Source organism: Lactuca saligna, chromosome 2 (genome assembly GCF_052625555.1).
Source record: "Lactuca saligna cultivar CGN05327 chromosome 2, ASM5262555v1, whole genome shotgun sequence".
Taxonomy (NCBI): Eukaryota; Viridiplantae; Streptophyta; class Magnoliopsida; order Asterales; family Asteraceae; genus Lactuca; species Lactuca saligna.
Window position 1 is genome coordinate 7,444,577 of NC_136418.1, and position 20,621 is coordinate 7,465,197.

Genomic DNA, 20,621 nt, shown 5'->3' on the forward strand with positions numbered 1-20,621 from the left:
ATTATTGATGGCTTACAGGTCCACCCATTTTGTATATGAACATATCTCTAAGTCAATTTTATAGATTATAAGCTAAGTTATTTAAATTTATTGTTTAATAAAATAGAAAATAGTTTATTTGACTTACGAACTAACTTTTAAACTAGTTATTGATATGTTTACAAATATATTCTTAATTATATAGATTTTTTTAGTTATATATTTAAATATTTATTTATGTCGATTTACATTACAGTTATAAGTTATATTTTATTAAACATTGTTAATTTATAAGTAACTTACTAGCTACCAAACTGGTTGTCACTTAGTGGGCCAAACATGACTCAAATGTTTCAAAAGCTATGTATCGCTTACTCTCCTAGTTCTCAAAATCTAATCAGAAAATTGAAAGGAGTTTTTTCACCTAATTATAGCGATTGTTGTGAGAAAAATATATATCTCCTTAAATTTAATATATATTTTTTTTGTTTCGAGTAAATGTTTTATATTTTTCTGCTTTTACATTATATGTATTTGCCTTTGGATGCACGGTGACACTCATTATTGCACAAAAAAACACAAACCTCATAGTTGATTTGATTAAGTTAATTTGTTACACATTGTCAACTCGTTTATTTTATAACCTAAATATGCAAAAATCTTAATCAATAACCAATTAACTAATGATGCGACACCGGCCAAATATATTTTGTGCAACAACTATTACTTTTTAATCAATTTAAGCCACAATATATTTTTTTACGAAGATATACAAAATTTAAATTTATGAAAACCGATGTGAATTACGTAATCACAATTTTAATTTGTTAAACATGTTATAATTAAAATAATAATAACAAAATGTTGTTATATGTAAAAATGAAAAATATTCAAATTTCAACTAAAATTAAATTTTTGTATATGTTAGAAAAAGTAATAAAATGACATTACACAAATAAATACATAAAAAAAATTATTGAAATAGTTGTGATGAATACTTGTCTCAAAGAGACTCAAGTTGTCGGCGTAGTGGGTAGAGGTCTAGATTATATAAAGTGGTGATGTCGACGACAATAAAATGGGGATTGTGAGGATATTGCTGTGTGGCTGTGGTTATGCAAATATTATTATTGTATTTACCTCATTTTTAGATTCGCTTAAGTATAAAATATATAAGTTTGCAAAAATAAAATTGGACTCCTGATCACATTCTCTTTAAATTTCATAGATTTAAAATTGAACTAAAAAACATAATAGTCCTTTCAAGCATTGTTCAAAGATTCTTTTGCCAGCGTTACCTTCTTTTTGGTCGACCTCGATCCCTTGTTATTATTGTACATGAAATAATAGTACTTTCACCATTGTTCAAATATTTTTTATAAATTGATTGAAGTCAAGTATTTTATCCGATAACACAAATATACTTTTCAAATTACAGTAAAATATATTTTTATTATTGTACGTGAAGTACAATTACTAATATCAAATTTACGAAAATAAATAAGATATGGCATTGTCTTTAGTCCGACCCACTATTTTCATGTATACAATTACTATGCATCAAACTTACTATATATCAATTATCAATTGGGTGGGAAGTTTGTTTGCTTTTAACAGGACTATGCTCTTCTGTTGGAGATGAGGATTCTTTCATTGTCGGAATTTTTTGTTAATAAGGGTTGTCGATATGCTATATAGTAGTGAATATATATATATATATATATATATATATATATATATATATATATATATGGGATAATGACTTAAAAATATAGGGTAAATTACACCAATGGTCCCTCGTGGGCATGTCAGAAGGCGTGTTTGGTCCCTATTTAAAAAAATTCACTCGGACCGTCCCTGAATTTCTTTTTTTTTTGCACGCTTAGTCCCTATTGACATGAAATGACTATTTTACCCTTAATAATTTCTTTTTTCATTTTATTTTATTCATTTATCAGTTTTAGATTATAAAATAAATTTAAAAAAAAAAAATCATATATATATCCACCCCTCCCCTCCCTTTCTCTTTCCCTTCTCCTTCTAACTTTCTTGGACCAGAACCACCGACTACCACCGGAAACCACTCGTCCTCCTCCTTTTTCGACAAGATTAACTAGCCAAAATTCGTTTGTTTTCCCCTCCTTCATATCACCATCATCCAGCTCAAACAACCATTGATGAACATACCTGATTTTCAAACATCAAATATTCAACCCAAAACTTGCATTCTAATCTGAAAATCAAACCCCTCATGAATCTCAAACCCATTTAGATCTACATTTATATTTGAAACTCAAACCCATATCAGAAACTCGAACATCAGAAACTCGAACATCAGAAACCACATCATCTCATCATCACAACCCACCCCCATCGCATCACCCTTCTTCGCCTTGTCTGCCGTCGGATGCCTCACCGGAGATATTATCGCCATTTGATTGCTCCATCGAAGCAGCATGCCTCGCATCCCACTCCATCACTGCACCCACCGAAACCGACGAAACCCTTCTTGCCTCTTCCCCTCGCACCTTTCCCTTCTTCTCGTCGAGCTCCCTTGCCAAACCCTCTCGCCTGCGTTGCTGATTGTTGCTCGCGACCACCCCTCCCCTTCCCCCTTGGCACCTCACTGCCAGAGGAGAAAGAGCGCGGCCCTGCTGATTCTTCCCATCTTCTTTCTTCGGTCTCGTCGACCCCAGGAGACGCTCCCTTCTTGCGATTGATCGACAAAACCTCCGATTAACTGCCTGCGAGCCTCCGTGATTTCTTGCCGGCTGTCGTTCGTTGGTGTTCTACTTTCGATCATCCTGTCTATTTTCCCGATCAGACAAAAGACGGGGCACAAAGAGATTTGCACCTGCACACTAAACCCTAGGTGCCTCTCGTTGTTCCAACGAGACGATAACGGATCTTCACCCTAGTTCAAGGGTACCAGATATGCACTTCTCCTTAACCTTCTCCTTACTGTTCAGATCTACACTCCTGGTTGGATCCTTCGTATGAAGAAACGCAGGATGAAAAACAAGTGCTTGAAAAGATTTAGAAGATTAAATTGGAGCTTGGTCAGACTTCTGGAGATGTTTTTGTGGAGGTCGCCGGAGTTTTATAAAGAGTCAACGGAGATCCTTTGAACTGAGGAGTGAGATGAGGGGTGAGTAAAGCGGTGACAGTGGTGCTCTATTTTCCAATGATTGTATAGATTATTGGTAGTGGTGGTGTGGATTACCGATGGTGGTGGTCAAGTATTTTTCAACAGCATATAAAAATAATTATAATACTTTTTAATAATTAAATTGATAAAAATAAATGAAAATGAAATTGAAAAGGGCATTATAGTCCTTTCATGTCCCACAAGGGATAAGACGTGCAAAGTTCAACTAACGAGGGATGAAGTGTGATACTTTTAACGACATAAGGGACGGTCCGAGTTAATTTTTGAAAATAGGGATTAAGTACGCTTTCTGGCATATACACGAGGGACGATTGGTGTAATTTACCCAAAAATATAATATATTTTTTGATTTGTACGTATTTGGTCACTAAGTTTTTTTTTCATCCATATTTAACCTTTCAACTTGTTAAACTGTAGTCATTCGGTCCTTATGACTGGCTGCTCGAAGTTAGCTGGGAAAAATGGCTTAATAGGGTAATATATATCTCAATTGAAGTGCATTGCTATTTCTTGTTCTTACATTCAATATTCTAAAACTTTATGACACATTTTTTTTTATCAAGTTACAATCATAAAAAGCCACAAACACAATCAAGGATGTAGTTTTGCAGGTTTAAAGTGAAGATTAAAGAAAAAAACCAAAAGGCCACAAATATGATTGAAACTAAAACTATTGCTTATACTCTAGTTTCAAGGTTTACATTTCAAAAGAAGAAAAGAAACTGATTTAATAATCACTTCACCTCCCCCTACCAGGTGCAGCAGCAGCTCCACGACCAGCAGCCTGAGCCTGCACAAAACATCAAGAGAAGATTTCATCAACCTTTTAAAAATGACAAAACTACCCTTTCTCTTCCCTCCTAACATTTTTTTTAATAACAAAACTACACAGATGTGTAATATTCAAAAACTGATAGTTTTTTTTCTTTCCCTTTTTTCTAACTTGAGAACACAAAAAATAATTCAACATGACACTTCTTTTTCAAACTATCGAAAATGTTCAAAAACACCCTTGTACTATAAAATGTTATAAAAAAGGTCATTTTAATTATGAATGTAAGGACACTAAGTTACTCACCTTATATAAATACATCCACACAAAATATATTTTCAGAGATAAATGTAGGGGTTGATGCCATAATTGGGTAACAAACTATCAAAAATGTTCACAAAACACCCTTGTGCTAAAAAATGTTATGACATTAGTACAAGGGTGTTTTTTGAACATTTTAGATAGTTTGTTATCAAATTCTGACATTAACCGTAAATGTAATGCTTACCCGAGCTCGCATGGCAACAGCACGGCCTCGACCAACACCAAGTGCTGAACTTTTACCCTTTAACCAACAAAAATTGCATGATTTAAAAAAATATATATAAATAAATAAATAAAGAATTCACAAACTAGCAAATAAAACAGCTGAGAGCACCTTAATTCTAGCTTCCAATCGCTTGAACATAGGAGCATTCTTAAGCATATCTGGTATGATCATAAACCTGCACCAATTGTTACTGTTGTTACTGATACTGATACTGATACAGTGATACTGATAGCGTTATAATTGAAGTAAAATGAAAAGTAATTATTTGGGAAGATAATGACATACCTAACTTTGCTGCCTCGAATAAAGACATGCTCAAGTTGTGAGATCTTTCCATCCTGTTGATAATCAACAAACTAACATCATCAAGGTTTCTTATCTTTTTTTAAATTAATAAATAATTAGTATATTAAATAGAGTAAATTACACGAATGGTCCCTATGGTTTAGGGTAATTTGCACATTTGGTCCCTAATTTATTTTTTTAACTCGGAAAGTCCCTACTGTTTGTTTTTGTTACACGCTTGGTCCCTTTCTTACCTAAAAAGACTATTTTGCCCTTGATTTTCTAATTTCTTTAAATAAACACACCCCCAACCTCACCCCCTCATCTTACCTTACCTACCCATCATTTTTTTTCTATTTAAATAATCATTGTTTTAGGTAAGATAGGGACCAAACACGTAACAAAAACAAAATGTAGGGACCAAGTGTGTAACAAAAACAAACAGTAGGGACCTTCTGAGTTAAAAAAACAAGTTAGGGACCAGACGTGCAAATTACCCAAAACCATAGGGACCATTCGTGTAATTTACTCTATTAAATATGATTACAAAAAAAACATTATTAGAATAAAGGTCCAATTTTTCTGAAGATTGTAAACACTTGATTGTGCCTTGAGCGAATTTCCAGCATATGCTTTCTAAGAAGTACGAATTAGGTCCTTTCTGCATACTTTTAGTTTTAAGGAGCAAAAAATGATGTTCTTTAACCAAAAAAAAAAGGTTTCTTGTGTTCTTTGATTCGATGAATCTTGAAGGAAAAGATTTTGTAACTACTACCTTATAGAATTTATAATGAAAAAAGGAATTTGTAGTCAAGCTTAGATCATAGACTAAACTTTAAGTTGCATGTTGAAATCAAACAAAATTAGAGACTGAAAAACTGAAGTTTGATGATTTTCTCTATCTTGTGGTTTTATTTCATCTGAAGCAGATGCTAACTACCACAAAAATTTCCCCCAACTGGAAATATTTAGTATAAACTCATGAATCAAATAGAATTCACCCCCAAAAGAAGTTGTAATCAATTTGTAAATTCCTTAAAGATTCTCTGGTACATTACTACCAAAATGGTTACAAAATTAGAAACCACCATTTTCCCTTGAAATTTCATACAACAAGCCTACAAATGTTGAAAATAACCAAGAAAGTTAAACCATGTCACAAGACATTTAACTAATGTAAACACAGAATCTTCTTTTGCAAAGAAAGAGCACATTTTCGACCTAGCACCTAGGGTTTAGGGTTTAGGGTTTAAGAAAATAGCCCAATTAATTCAGCGTTTCATTGTTTCGTATGTTTTTTTTCCATTAAGAGTACTGTAAACGAAGATAGAGATGGAGCGTTTTCATATTGTGTCGTTAATTCGTTATACACAACCCAAGAGAAAAGTTCAAATCAAGGGTTTAACAAGATCACAGGAAAAGCAAAATCAACAAAATACATCGAATCACGGAAAATAAAAACTTGAAATTAATTGGGGAAACGACAGGAGTAACCTTAGCAGTGAAAGTAACGTTTTCGACTTGACAGTTCCAGTTGTCTTCGCATTCGACTAAGCTTCCTCTGTACACTTCTCCGCTTTTGAGTTCTACCGTCACAATGTGACCGGCGGCCTCGTGTAGCAGCTTCACCGGTATCCCTAAGCTCCGACTCATCCCGACCCGATCAGAATCTCTTTCCTTCTCCTTGCCTTTATCTCTCTAGAATCTCTGTAGTGTCTAGTGAGAGAGGGTGGGTACTTCACTCGAAGTGGGTTTCCGAAACAGAAACGCCAAAATCAAGAGCTCTTGAGTCTTTGAGAACTTTAATTTGTTCAAGGGAAATGCATTTTTTTTTGGATGCATGAATATTGAATAGTCAAAATCAAATAACAAATTCTAATTTTATTTTGATATTTTATAAATAATCAAATATATTTAATTGTCTAATGACTTAATAGGTGAAACAATATATTTTTATATAATTTTTGTTATCTAAATTTCACGTATAATAATTAGCTTAACTTAAAATAATGTTTTTAGCATAAGTTATTTATCAAAATACATCTCTTATCAAAAAGTTATTATGAAACAAATTTAGAAACATTCACCGAATCACCGACAATTAAAGGTTAAATAGTGTGGTAGGAACAAAGCTTTTGAGACTACTTTTCTTGGACACTAAAACCAACCCAAACTATATATATTAAAAAGCTAATTTATCTTTTTTCCGTCTATTCAAACAATCTAAACCCAAAATTTCACTTCCAATAACAACTCATTCCAATCCAAATTTTTAATATTAAAAAATAATAATAAATATATCAATATTAGTCTCTTTTTATAGAGAAAATAAATTTTAAACTTTAGTATGCTTTGTTTTATTATTTTCTACAAAATAAAATATATTTTCTTAAATTATAAAGTTTATTTGATAATAAAAATAAATGTCAATCAAGAATTGTACAAATGAAGCCAAACGACTTAGAGGTCGTTGCACAAATGGAGTCGTCTTTATTATTTTTTAATTTTCATCCCAACCAACTAAAACAATTAGTTACGGATTAGAGTAGTCATAAAGTTTTTTGTTTTTTACCTTTATATTTTTCACAAAAAACTTAAAAAAGAAAACTTTTTTTTGACAATATCCACATTTAGTTATTACTTTAAATTAAAAACTCTTTTACTTCAACTAGCTTTTGAAAACTTTTATCTTTTGATTTGTATGTAATTTTACATCTTTAAAAGCTGTAATAACTTGTGTCAAAAAAAATATATGTAATATATATAATTTGATTATATCAATTTAAAAAAAAGAGGATTAGTTCACAATTAATGGGTTAATTATATACAAATTATGAGGCTTGATGATCAAAACCGTCATTCTTCAATATGGCTTTAAATTCGAGCAAACGAGATGACTCCTTCAGTTTTTGAGTTAGGCATTATATATAGCTCGAAAAATAGAGTGGAAACCCCACTAGAATTGCAAGAAACGACTGAGATTCGAAGGAGAAATCGGGTGTGGAAGTTGTTAAAGATTTTCGGAGTTCTTCTTGAAATTAAGGTATGACCACTCGATTTAAGCTTGATTAAGTTACTTGATTAGGTTTGTTTGATTCTATTATGTGTTTTGGTTCCATATCACGTTTCTGTTGGGGCCAATAGTGATTCAATTGATAAAAAAAATTAGAATGTTAAGTTCTTGAAAAAAAAATGAATAATGTCTTACCTGGTGAGTTACATATGTGGTCCTTTGTTTTCTTATGACTTGCCATTTCTTTATTTCCAACTTACAAGTGGTTAATTTGTAACCTACAAAAGATATCAAACATGTTTACCATATGTTTTCTTTTCTTTTGTTCAAATGTGTTAAGATTATGGAAATACCATTTTTTTCGAAGAAATACATTATTTATTGTTATATCAAATATTTTCCAATATTAACGATTAAAGGTGAAACCTTGTTATTTATATATATATATATATATATATATATATATATATATATATATATATATATATATATATATATATATATATATATATATATATATATATATATATATATATATATATCGAGAAGGTTATTATAAACATCGTATTCAACATATTTAAATAATAATCACTATTTTGGTCGAACGAAACACGTGGATATCGGAACCAAAATGATCGCATAGGATGTTTTTCTAGAATTGTTGCCTTAGGAAAATTTATTGGTGGAATGTAGAGTGCGTGTAGCGTGTCAAACTTTGGTTAAGACCTAAACGCCAAGAAGGTGGGTTTCGTGTGAATTTTATGGTTGCTTGCATAAAAAGTTGATTCTAAATTATTTGCAATTATATGTTACCGTTGTTATTGCTATGAATATTTGTGTGAAATTTTGTGAATTATTTCATATAAAATGGTGAAAATGGTGGGTGACATATAGGGAACATGTGTATTTACAATTTCTTATTATTAGTCGTCGTACAGGGTGTTAGTACGCGGCGGAGAGCTTACGCTCTGTTTATCTATCCGTAAGCATATTTGTTGTGCCCGACGGAGGGACTTGTTCCCTGGAAATGACAGTAGTTCCCTAATGTGTTATCAAGGGTGGAAAGAAATAAAAAGAATTATATTGATAAATTGTTGCATATTTTTTATTTTTTTTATTGACATCAATATGCATGAAAACCACGAACTCACTAAGCCCTAGGTTTACCAATTAGAATCTTTAAATGCACGCAACCTAGGAAATAACGTAGCAAGTGGCAGCGGGAATGGAAATGATAAAGTTCAGACTTGAAGAAGGCGACAAGTTTTGAGGAAGACGTAGCGCACCAAGTGTTTAATTAAATTTCTATTCGCTTCCGCTATTATTATTAATAATTACATTAGTATTTGAATCATGATTTTTGGAAGTTTTCAGACTATGTTAAATTATATTTATATTTGAAATTTGGGGCGTTACAAAAGCTAAAATTAATTTGATCAAAGACTTTTATACAAATAAAACTTACAGCCAGATAGTTTTGCCAAAAACATCAAAAATGTTAATCCTTCAATAGCAAAGAAAGTAGCAATAAACAAGTTGGTCAAAAACTTTGTTATTTTTTTAATAAAATTACCACTTCTTAAACTCGTCATGAAATACTATCAGTTGTAACTTATTTATAGCCTTATCCAAAGTTTTGTTTTTATTTCTTTATTATTTTGGTTTGTAAAATATATTTTTTTACTTTTTCTTTTATGATCATGGGGTTGTAGAGTAGAGAGACAAAGTGTGTATATATATATATATATATATATATATATATATATATATATATATATATATATATATATATATATATATATATATATATATATATATATATATATATATATAGAGTTAGGTTCAAATGTTTTTAGCAACTATTGTGTGCCTAAATGCACCAATGAGAATTCAAGAAATAATAATGAATTAATTAAATCATTAAAGGGTATTTTAGACTTTTGGTACTTATAATTAAGGAAATGATATAATTGAATTCATTCAATTAAGGAAATAAAGTTAATATATTTGACCTAGTTATGTTTGGGGCTGAACACATTCATCATCAGCTCACCATCGCCGATTATGCTTCTTCTTCTACAATTGATGTATTCTCTTGTCTCGCACCCTGCTTCTTCCATGTACCTATTTGCACCACCGCCTGCAAGGACCTTCAACAAGATTCGGGCTTTATTCGATCTTATTTATAGTCGTTATCTTTATCTCTCTCGTTCAAAATCCATGGACCGATCCTAGAATACAATGATTTATACTCACCAGTCATAGGTATGTAATTATATTTCTCAAATATTATCAGTTCAATCAAAACCGAAGCCATATAACCATTTATGTTTTTTTTTGTTCGATCATATGGAAACCGAACACAGGAGGTATACCCTCATGTGTAACTCATTTGATGTTGTTGGTTCTGAATTGATATTTTTTTCATTCATGATTCATAGAAAATTTGGTGATTTAGGGAGCGCCCTTAAAGTGTTTGATGAAATGCCAAAGAGAAATATGATAGTCTCAGATTGTATTCATGGTTAGTAATGGAACACCGGTTAATGAGGAGATGCTGGTAAGTTTACATAAACTTTATTGATCTTTGATTAAGTTTTTTGAGTTGGGTTTTTGTAATTTTTTATTTTTTTCAGAAATTCAGAGACACCATTCTTTGATGGCAAAGAACTTGTAGCTTGAAGTATAGATGATTCAATCTATGTTTATGATGTTGAAGCAAATATCTATCCTGATCATAGATTTGATGTTGAAGCAAACTGACTTTTCCTTATGTTTATGATGTTGAAGCAAACAGACATATGGGCTGATCATAGCTTTGACCTTGTTTACCTTTTTATAATATTTCCATTCTGAAATAATAGTTTATTATATAAGAATATTATTGCTTTATTCTGATAGAATTTGCAGTTAATTAATTATATGTTTAATGTGCAGTTGTTAGAAGTGTATCACTACAAAGTATTTGGCAATGAATTTGTGATCGAAATGACTTGGAAGAATGGCTTGAAGACCTGATGAGAAAGACTCCTTGTAAAAAATCATTCTCATGCAATCCAATTCTGACAGAATGTCAATGTCACAAAATATTAATCTCATAGAATGCTAGCATATTTTGAATTGGCTTAGAGGTCAAACATACACAAGACATCTAGAATGTTGTTATTTTTTAAGAATTATACTTGTTATTCTTTCAGAATGTTTGTTATAATTCAATGAATCACAATCGTACAATGTAATTATTTGGTATATTATTATTTCAAGAATCGATTTTGTGTATTCTTTCAGAATATATTTAGTAGTTTATGGTTGACATTCTGTCATTCTGACAGAATAAAATCGAAAAATATGTTTACTACTTTATGGTTAAAATTCTATCATTCTGCAGAATAAAAATCGGATTTTTAAATTTAAATTAATTTAAAATATTTAGATTTTTAAAAATAAATGAATTAATTATCCCTAAAAATCCGAAATTTTCATTTTTTAATATAGGTTAATTGACTAGAATGCCCTTATGTTCAAATTTGTGTGATTATATGGTACATGTTATCCTATTCTACTATCATAGACCCTCAGATATATATATATATATATATATATATATATATATATATATATATATATATATATATATATATATATATATATATATATATATATATATATATATTTGTTATGTTTGTTAAATGGGTGTTGTTATTGGTACCATTATAGGTGAAAACCATCTTAAAGCTCAAAACCATTATTAATAGGGTCAAAACCATTATAATTTATAAATCAAATAAATTTTCCATTATATGATGTGAACCAATGATAGAATAAAATTCCATTTTTGGTCCTTTGTTATATATAAACATACCTCGCAATTTAATCCATCAATGATATGATTCATATTAAACATATTGAATTATGCATTGTTGGATTGTGTGTCACAAAGACTTTGAATTATATGTGGTTGAATTGTATGTCGAAAAAGATTTTTGTATACGTCATTAACTCATTACTATATATTCAAATATTACATTTATCGTCTTTTTATTTGCTTACTTTTTTATTTCATTTTTTATGACGTTATTGAATTTCGTAACATTGATTTTGATTTTTTTTAAAAACGTTATTACATTTATATATTGTTTATGATCCGATTTTAAAACATATATAACGAATATATAAAATCCGATACTTGGGTTTGAAGTTATACTATATCTGATAGTTTTTTAATCAACATTTAATGAAACTTATGCAATATAATAATTTAACAATAAAAAGGATTAAAACTGAAAAACTAATGAAAAACCACTTGTATGTTACACTTGTATCTAACATGATAAAAATACAAGGTTTTCTATCATTAGTCAGTTTTATAATGTATTCTATATCTAACATGTAAATATTAGCTTAATTTTTTTTTATTTTTTATTTTTACATTTGTTACCTTGTGCAATTGGAAGAGAATGAGAAAGATGTTCTCTTCTAGTCTTGACAACCATTAATCTTTCTCGTACAAAATTCAAATAACCTCAAAACACAATCCACATAACTTCATTAATTTAAAAAGGAAATGCTACCAAAACACAAATCAAATATAGTTTCAAACCAAATCCCTTCATATCATTGAAAACCACAAGTTTTCAAAGTTCATGACATCAAATACCCTATTTCTTTCTCAACTCTACCAACATCAATCAATCAATCATTGCAACTTCACAAACTCATTTCTCAAACCTATTATACTAACAGTAACAATAACAGTAACAGTAACACAACACAGATACTGATATTGATACACAAACGAATCGCTAATACCCTTTTCTTGCGGTTCTTCTAACTGTAATAGTTTTCTTTTCCACAGTTCCTTCCATCGATCTATCAAAACTCATACCCAAAGGCGGTTTCTTATTCTCTTTGCAACTACTTCTCAATGAATACCTCATTGTGGACCCCACTTCTTTCTTCATTGTGGACCCCACTTCTTTCCTATCCACCAATGGGGTTATCATCTTCCTTCCACTCTCAAATTTCTTCACATCTGTTTTCTTTGCTGACTCATTCCTAACCCCAAGATACTGTTTACACGGGGTATTTTTCTCAACCTCCGATTCGCCTCTTTTTCTTTTTAGCCTTTCGTTTCTTCTTGCAGAATACTCTTCATACAACTTTCCCCTTTCAAATAAAGGACTTTCATGATAAGCAACATTTGAAACTTGATTTGTGTCAGTGGACCCTCTTAGATTTTCTTGAACCATTTTTGTTAGAGCTTTTAATTCAGAAGAAATTGTGTGGTATTCTGGGCGTAGTTCAGGTTCTTCTGTTTTGATCGATTGTTTGGGCACACGGGATTTTGTTGAAAAACCTACAGAATCAAGAAAAGATACAAACTTTAGTTTCCAAATACATTAAAGATTGTGGTTTTAAAGTAATAATCTTATTGATCGAAATCAATTAGCATCATGAATCAGTGATGTATAAAGAGGTGGTTTTATAGTATTAAAAGTTAAAATATTGCCATTTTGATGGGTCGGAGGGAGTAGAATACAAATTAAAGTGTCTTTATTATTGCATAGGCCCATTTCTGCATTTTACGTAATACTTTCTTTCTCATGACTATAGATTTTTATACTGAAAACCGAGAAATCTCTAGCAATTAATCAATGCAGATGAACAAGTTTTAGTAATTCATGAACTTGTGAACAGATTTATTTTGTACTAAACAAAAGAATTCTTGGTATATGTTTCTTTATAAAAGGGAAGGAAAAGGTTCGCCTAGACATTTTCACAAACACTTGTAAGGGTTTTGTCACATAACCAATTTCACCTAGACATTTTCAGAATTCTTGGTATACATCTCTAATATCAATCAACCGATGTTTAACATAAAGAACATGAAAACGAACAGCTTTTCACCATTCATGAAGCTGTTAAAGGAATTTTTTTTATGCCAAAACAAATGAATTCTTGACAACTTTTTCTGTTTAAAAGAGAGACAAACGTTCACCTAGACAATTTTTTTGGGAAAGAAAACCTAGACAAATTTGTCACAATCACCTGGAAGGGATTCGTATTTCGTAATATAACAAACCTCGACCAAAAAACTGACGAATATGAGAAAGAATCTTGAATCAAGAACTGTGAATATATCTTTTATATTAACCAAACGAATTTATTTCTCTATAAAAGAGAGAAGTTCATCTGGACATTTTCAGAAAATCTAGATGGATTTCGTTCATTTCAAAAAACTAGAATCCTCTAACAACCAAACAATCAGTCCAACATAAAATTGATAAATGGAAGATATTTGCTGAAAAATACCTGATGGGGTTTGAAGATTATTTGCAGTTGACTGAAGAGGGCGGCGGGGACGAAGCCTCACCGGAGATCTTAACGCCAGCGGTGGTTTCCGATCTGACCGCATCACCTTTGACATGTTGAGAGACAGAGCTACTGAGGATAAAGATTTGGCCTTCGTTGTGTGATTATGCGGTTTGCAGTTTCAAAAATTTTGGAGTCTTTTAAGAGGGATGAAAAGGAGGAGCGTCTGACCTAACGGTCATATATCTTGATCCAACGGTCTAAAATATTCGATAACTTTATATTTTAATTTAGAACCTATATTACGTATTTGGTCCCTAGACTATCATTAATCTCCAGGTGTGATCCATTGAGTTTTCTTGGCAGCTTAAAGTATATCATAGTCCCATCTATAACGATTTAATTCTTGGTTTTATCGGCTTAGAGGAGTTTATTATGGGGAATGAGACAAAAACCCTATAATTTACAAGATTTTAACGTTTTACTCAATCAAAAATTTGTGTTCTGTATTTATACTCTAAACTTTAGAGACTTATTTTGACAAAAGTGAATTTAATCCACTTCATTTTCCATTCATTAGACCTTGAGAAGACATAAACATCAACTCATATTAACTCTATACTAAAGGGGTATTGTTAGTAAGACGCCTTTGGACACTCAATTAACCATTTTTTAAAAAATCAACTTATAGTTAATTCTTATAATCAGTTTTTTCGGAAAATAATGCAATTTCAACCAATAAAAATATTTCAAAATTAAATTATAAAATGGGATGTCTTTTTAGCCAACCTCATACTAAAAATGTTGGATTTCTTAGGTAATGGAGTTTAATCATTACGGAATAGGGTTTAAGAAGAAACTAAAAGTTTTGAGTAATCCAAGTAAGAATAGTTGATATTTTTAAGAAAAAAAAAGCATGGGAAGAAAAGTAACTTACAAAAACTTATTTTATTTGGTTTTGGTGCAATGATAGTTAGAGTTCATCAAATTTAGAAGAAATATAATTGCATTACATGATTTGTAAGTGTTAGCAATTTCTTTCATCATATGGCGATTTCCACGACATATTTTTTTGGATTAAATATGCCATTTGCTGGATTAAATGAAGTAGACTTGGATTGGGATTGATAGCCATTTGTTGGATTAAATGAAGTAGACTTGGATTGGGATATATATATGTATCAGTCAAAGAAGAGTTCATTACGACATTCAACAAGTGTAAGGATATACTTTTGAACATTTTGCTGAACGGTGACAATTTTTTCAAAGCTTCTTCAATATGGTCGATGATTTTAAAGTTAAAATATATCATCGTGGTGATTGCCAAAGTAAAAAATGGGAGTGAAGTTAAGTATTAAATTCATGATCCTACAACTAATAGAACAAGATTAAGCCCATAGTTAATGGTATGTTTTAGTCCCCTATCCAACTCAAATTCTGCTTAAAAGACTATGTCGTGGTTTATGATCATTAACTATACTTTGAGACTCCGATAATACAAGATTTGTAGACAGATAGCATACTAGCACAACGTAGTCCTTTATATTTATTATTATATGAAAAAGCATTAGCTACAATTTATATCTTTTCTTAAGGTGTGTTGCAATTAGTTACATACATTTTTCCACATGTTGAGCACATGCAATGTGCTAAGCATATTTATGCCAAATTTAGGAAATCAAATTCTGGTTTTGTTAAAAAGCTCACAATCACAAATTTCCCAACATCTTCATTTCTTATATCATTTAAGGATAAAGAAACAGAAGGTTTGCAAGAACTTACAAAAGAACCTCACTACAAAAGCCCTAAACTACTCTCATAACAAAACACTCAAACCCTAAACTAAAAATACAATCAGAAGATGTAAGAACTAAGAACTACTCACCTGAAACAAATGATCAATAAGAAAAGAACAACAAATATACTGAAACACTAATGATCTAACAATGAGAGACCCTAAACATAGAGAAACCCTAATCGTAGAGAAAAGCTTCAAGTTGAGAGAAACCAGATGAGAGAATGATCGAGAATTGTGATAAGATACACATTCTCTTTTCTTTTATATGCCAACCACATAAAATGGATTCAACCCGAAGTCTTCTTGACCCATTTAAGATCTGCGTAAATTTCCTGTAAAATCACTTAAACCCAGAAGAATAACACTTGTACATATCACACCCTCTAGATTATAAATAAATAAATATGAGATTGTAATATTTAACCTTGTTATTTTCAACATCCCCCCTCAATCCAAATATTTATTTTTCATTTTTTTAAAACATCAACAAGACCCATTTTGTTAGATAGAAAATCATGTTGCTTTATAGGTAAAGATTTAGTAAGAATATCTGCAGTTTGTTCAGAGGAACAAATTTTAACCAAATTTATCACTCCATTAGAAATTTTTTCCCTAACAAAGTGGAGATCAATTTTAAAATGTTTTGTCCTCTCATGAAACACGGATTTAAAGCCAACTTAATAGTTGACTCATTATCACAAAAAACTGAAACTAGAATTAATTCCTTAATTTCTAACTCAAACAAAATATTTAAGACCCAAATTATTTCACATGTAACAGAACCAAGATCCCTATATTCAGCTTCAGTAGAAGATCTAGAAACAGTAGATTGTTTCTTACTCTTCCAGGATATCAAACAATTGTTAAAATAGACCAAATATCCAGACACTGACTTTCTTGTAGTCAAGCACTTAGCCCAGTCAGCATCTACAAACCCTTTAAGTTCAAAACTATCGGATTTTGTTATAGCTACTCCTTTTCTTGGACTATTCTTTAGATATCTTTAAAGTCTAAAAGCAACTTTTAGATGAGGCCTGTTAAGTCTATGCATGAATTGACTAAGAACTTGAATAACATAGGAAATATCGGGTCTAGTAACAGTTAAGTATATCAATTTTCCTATAAGTTTTTTGATACTCAGTTTTATTGTCTAATAAAGCGTTTTCTTTATCTTTTCCACCAAAATCTATTATAAAATTTGTTTCCAAAGGAGTACTTATAGGTTTACACCCAAGCATAACATATTCATGTAATAACTCTAAACAATATTTTCTTCAAGGTTCTAAAAGGCGTGAGGCGTGGCGTGGCGGCAAGGCCAAGCCTCAAGTTGAACGAGTTATGGCGAGCCATGGCTTTTTTCAAGGCATGATGTAAGGCGGCGATTTTGTATTAATTTATAATTATATTACTGCATAAATATAAATTTATATCAAATATACCTAGGTTTAAAAGTGTTATATCAACAACTAATAACAGAAAGTTAATAAAAAAAACACAATACTTGTATGTCCGATTAGAAAAGGTATAAAAAAGAGCAAAAAAACGTGTCTAAAACGAAAAAACACGCGCCATAACACGCCATAACGCGCCATGGCACGCCATATCACGCCTTGCCACGCGCCACGCCTAACAACAACGTTATGAAGCTTTTCGTAACGGCGACGCCGTGCCTCACGCCATGGCGCGCCTTTTAGAACACTGATTTTCTTTGATTTAAGCATAAACCATTATTAAACCTTACTACTTCAATTCCCAAAAAATACTTTAAAATTCCAAGATCTTTAATTAAAACCGAGTTTTCATGAAATTTTTAACTTTCTGTAATTCAAGTTCACAATTTCCAGTCAAAATAATGTCATCTACATATACAAGTAACACAGCCAAAGAACCTTCAAAATTTCTCACAAATAAGGAATAGTCACTTATACTTTGCTGAAAACCAAACAAAAATAAGGAAGAACAAAGTTTTTCATTCCACTTTCTAGGGGCTTGTTTTAACCCATATATTGATTTAGTAAGTTTACAAACCTTAGAATCACCAGTAGAATAGTATCCAGGAGATAGAGACATATAAACATCCTCAGTTAAATCACCATATAAAAAAGCATTATTAATATCAATAATTATGAACAGACAAAGAAATAACAATACGAACAGTCACAATTTTTGCAACTGGAGAAAAAGTTTCTTCAAAGTCTATTCCTTCTCTTTGGTTATACCCTTTAGCTATCAAGTGAGCTTTATACCTTTCTACTTCACCACTAGATTTGTATTTAATTTTGAAAACCCACTTACAACCTAGTGGTTTTCTATTTTTAGGCAAATTAATAATTTCCCAAGTATTATTTCGATGAATAGCTTCCATCTCTTCATTCATTGCTTTAACCCAGTTTGGATTAGTTAAAGCTTCCTTATAATCTTTTGGTTCAACAGACTTTACAGGCATATGTGACTCACGTCTAGACCTAGAAGAACCTACAGACTGCTCAACAGAAGGGATTACGGGTAACTGACTACTTTCCTCAGACATATCAGAAGAAGAAGAAGGAACAAAACCAGCAGAAGGAGGCACAACTGCCTCGCCACTACGGTTGACAGTATCATTAGAATTAATATCATCCAGGTGAGTGGCTGCATCAGCACCATCCAACTGTGACTCTATTCTCAACTCACTAGGATTAATATAATCATTTAAGTATTCATTAGTATCAAAAAATCTGTTGGGTTATGAGCATTCTAACACTCCTAAGTGTACATGCAACCCTAAATACCTTGGATCTATGTTTTCTCTGATATACATACAAATATGAACATCCAAGGTATTATCCTAATCTAGCATACAAAATAATGGATATAACAAGATAGAATACATACCTCTTTGATAGTGCTTGTCTTCATGAAGCTTGAGTGCCTAGTGCCCCAAGTGTGACACCTCAAATGGTTCACACAACACCATAAGCACTTGGAATAACTTAGAGAGAAATTAGAACACTTCATGAAATCGTCTAGCCCTCATACACATACATAATGTTAGTAACGATTTCTTGAGCCATGGGTTTCTTTTATATGGTGGCTGTTAGGGTTACACCATGTAACTCATGACTTTACCCATTCCTTATGCTCCATGGATTTTAACCTCCATGGAGTATCCATGGGTCACCCCATGGACTTAGTCCAACATAAGGAATCTTGGATCACAAGCCCACATATATAAGAATGAATGATTTACACAATCAACCCATATATTTAATTAGTCTCCTTTTGATCACTTAATTAATTCCAAATTAATTCTTGATCAATACTAATTAAATAACCTTATTAATATATTAGAACTTATAATATATTAACAAACCTTACGTGTTATTTCTCTCATTTTAGTCTATCCAAGTGCATGATGCCATGCAACCCAAATGGACCATGCCGGGTCGGGTCAAGTTTTACCAATTATAGTTATGGACTTAGACATTAATCCAACAGTCTCCCACTTGGATAAGTCTAAAACTATTATTGCAAGTAAGACTTCAAAACCCGACTAGCAATCGTAGCTCTCAAAAGCTTCTGTCGAACTCTGATCTTGTAGATGAACTCTGACCTTTGTCAATGACTTGTCCATTAGATAAGGGATCATATATTCCTCCATTCTAGATATCATATGAACTGAGACATGGATTATAATCATTCTCTCTGTCCATTAGTTGTTTCCCGATTTCCGATTTATGACGACTGACTAATTGAACAAATCAAATCAGTCCTGGCCCGGCCGAGCACTTCCATTTGTCATCATCAAATCATCGAGGGGCCCACAGATATCGCTTTCATCCCGAAGGTAAAAGGAATGGATAAACTTCGACTCATATGGCTTGTTCTACTACTTGTTGAATCATACACAAAGACACATTTTATAACATCGAGTTACCAATGCATTTTCGTGCAATCAATGTACAACCAACTCATAGTAACAACTCATATCTCTAGGTTTGAAGAATATAAGATATTATCGTCTCATGATCACTCGTGATAAAAACCATGAAGTGATTCCAATGAGCGCGGGTTGAATCCAATACTCAGAACTTATGAGCACTCATGAGTGTTGTAGCCCTTTGTCCAACATCTTAGACCTCTACAAGCCAACCCATGACAGTCTTAATTCATATCTACTTCCAACATATGACCGACTGTGGATGGTTTGAATAACTTAGTCATTCCGGAAGAATAACCTAGTTTATTCGGGAAGTCAAAACATGCAAAATGAAACACAATAATAATTGAATCCAATATGGTATCAAAACCTATGAACATAAATAAAACACCTTTTATTTATCACCATATGATTACACATTATTCATTGTATATTGTTTCAGCTATCAACTTTATTCTTGAATTTAAAACAATAGTTGTCCCATGCTCCAAGCATGTACACTATGTTTTCTAAACACTAGTCATGCCATACACCAAGTATGCATAATATGTTTGTCTATGATCTTTATTTTGTGAACTAGATCAAATGAACATAACTTCAACGATTCTCTTTTCACACTCCCAAATCCTTACTGCAAATGCAAGAGTTCCAGATTCATGTCATTTACTGAAATCTGTTAGATTCTAAACTTATATGCATCGATCCTCTTGTAATGATTATGCACAAAGTCAGAAAGACTTAACAACAATCATTACAGAGCATTCCAACGGAGATCAAGTCCTTGGAACCATCCTTCTTGCATTAAGTTTCCTTAATCTTACACA

The 20,621-nt window shown here is 31.5% G+C and overlaps 2 protein-coding genes across 2 annotated transcripts; both read right to left on the reverse strand.

Moving 5' to 3' along the window:
* Positions 1-3,773: 3,773 nt before the first annotated feature.
* On the reverse strand, positions 3,774-6,534 carry LOC145030639 (small nuclear ribonucleoprotein SmD3b-like). Its single transcript, XM_078979023.1, has 5 exons — positions 6,250-6,534; positions 4,756-4,808; positions 4,579-4,645; positions 4,429-4,485; positions 3,774-3,938 (listed from the first exon to the last, which is right to left on the reverse strand). The coding sequence occupies exons 1-5, from the start codon at positions 6,406-6,408 to the stop codon at positions 3,888-3,890; spliced, it is 387 nt and encodes a 128-aa protein (XP_078835149.1). The 5' UTR covers positions 6,409-6,534; the 3' UTR covers positions 3,774-3,887.
* Positions 6,535-12,357: 5,823 nt separating this feature from the next.
* Positions 12,358-14,283, reverse strand: LOC145030641 (uncharacterized). Its single transcript, XM_078979024.1, has 2 exons — positions 14,081-14,283; positions 12,358-13,124 (listed from the first exon to the last, which is right to left on the reverse strand). The coding sequence occupies exons 1-2, from the start codon at positions 14,193-14,195 to the stop codon at positions 12,571-12,573; spliced, it is 669 nt and encodes a 222-aa protein (XP_078835150.1). The 5' UTR covers positions 14,196-14,283; the 3' UTR covers positions 12,358-12,570.
* Between the last annotated feature and the right edge of the window lie 6,338 nt (positions 14,284-20,621).

Excerpts from the sequence above, each read along its gene's own strand:
- LOC145030639 (XM_078979023.1), bottom strand. The coding sequence starts at position 6,408 with ATGAGTCGGAGCTTAGGGATACCGGTGAAGCTGCTACACGAGGCCGCC. Across the intron at positions 4,646-4,755 it reads ATTCGAGGCAGCAAAGTTAG|GTTTATGATCATACCAGATA; the intron begins GTATGTCATTAT and ends CAATTGGTGCAG. Across the intron at positions 3,939-4,428 it reads CTGTTGCCATGCGAGCTCGG|GCTCAGGCTGCTGGTCGTGG; the intron begins GTAAGCATTACA and ends TGTTTTGTGCAG.
- LOC145030641 (XM_078979024.1), bottom strand. The coding sequence starts at position 14,195 with ATGTCAAAGGTGATGCGGTCAGATCGGAAACCACCGCTGGCGTTAAGA. Across the intron at positions 13,125-14,080 it reads TAATCTTCAAACCCCATCAG|GTTTTTCAACAAAATCCCGT; the intron begins GTATTTTTCAGC and ends TTGATTCTGTAG.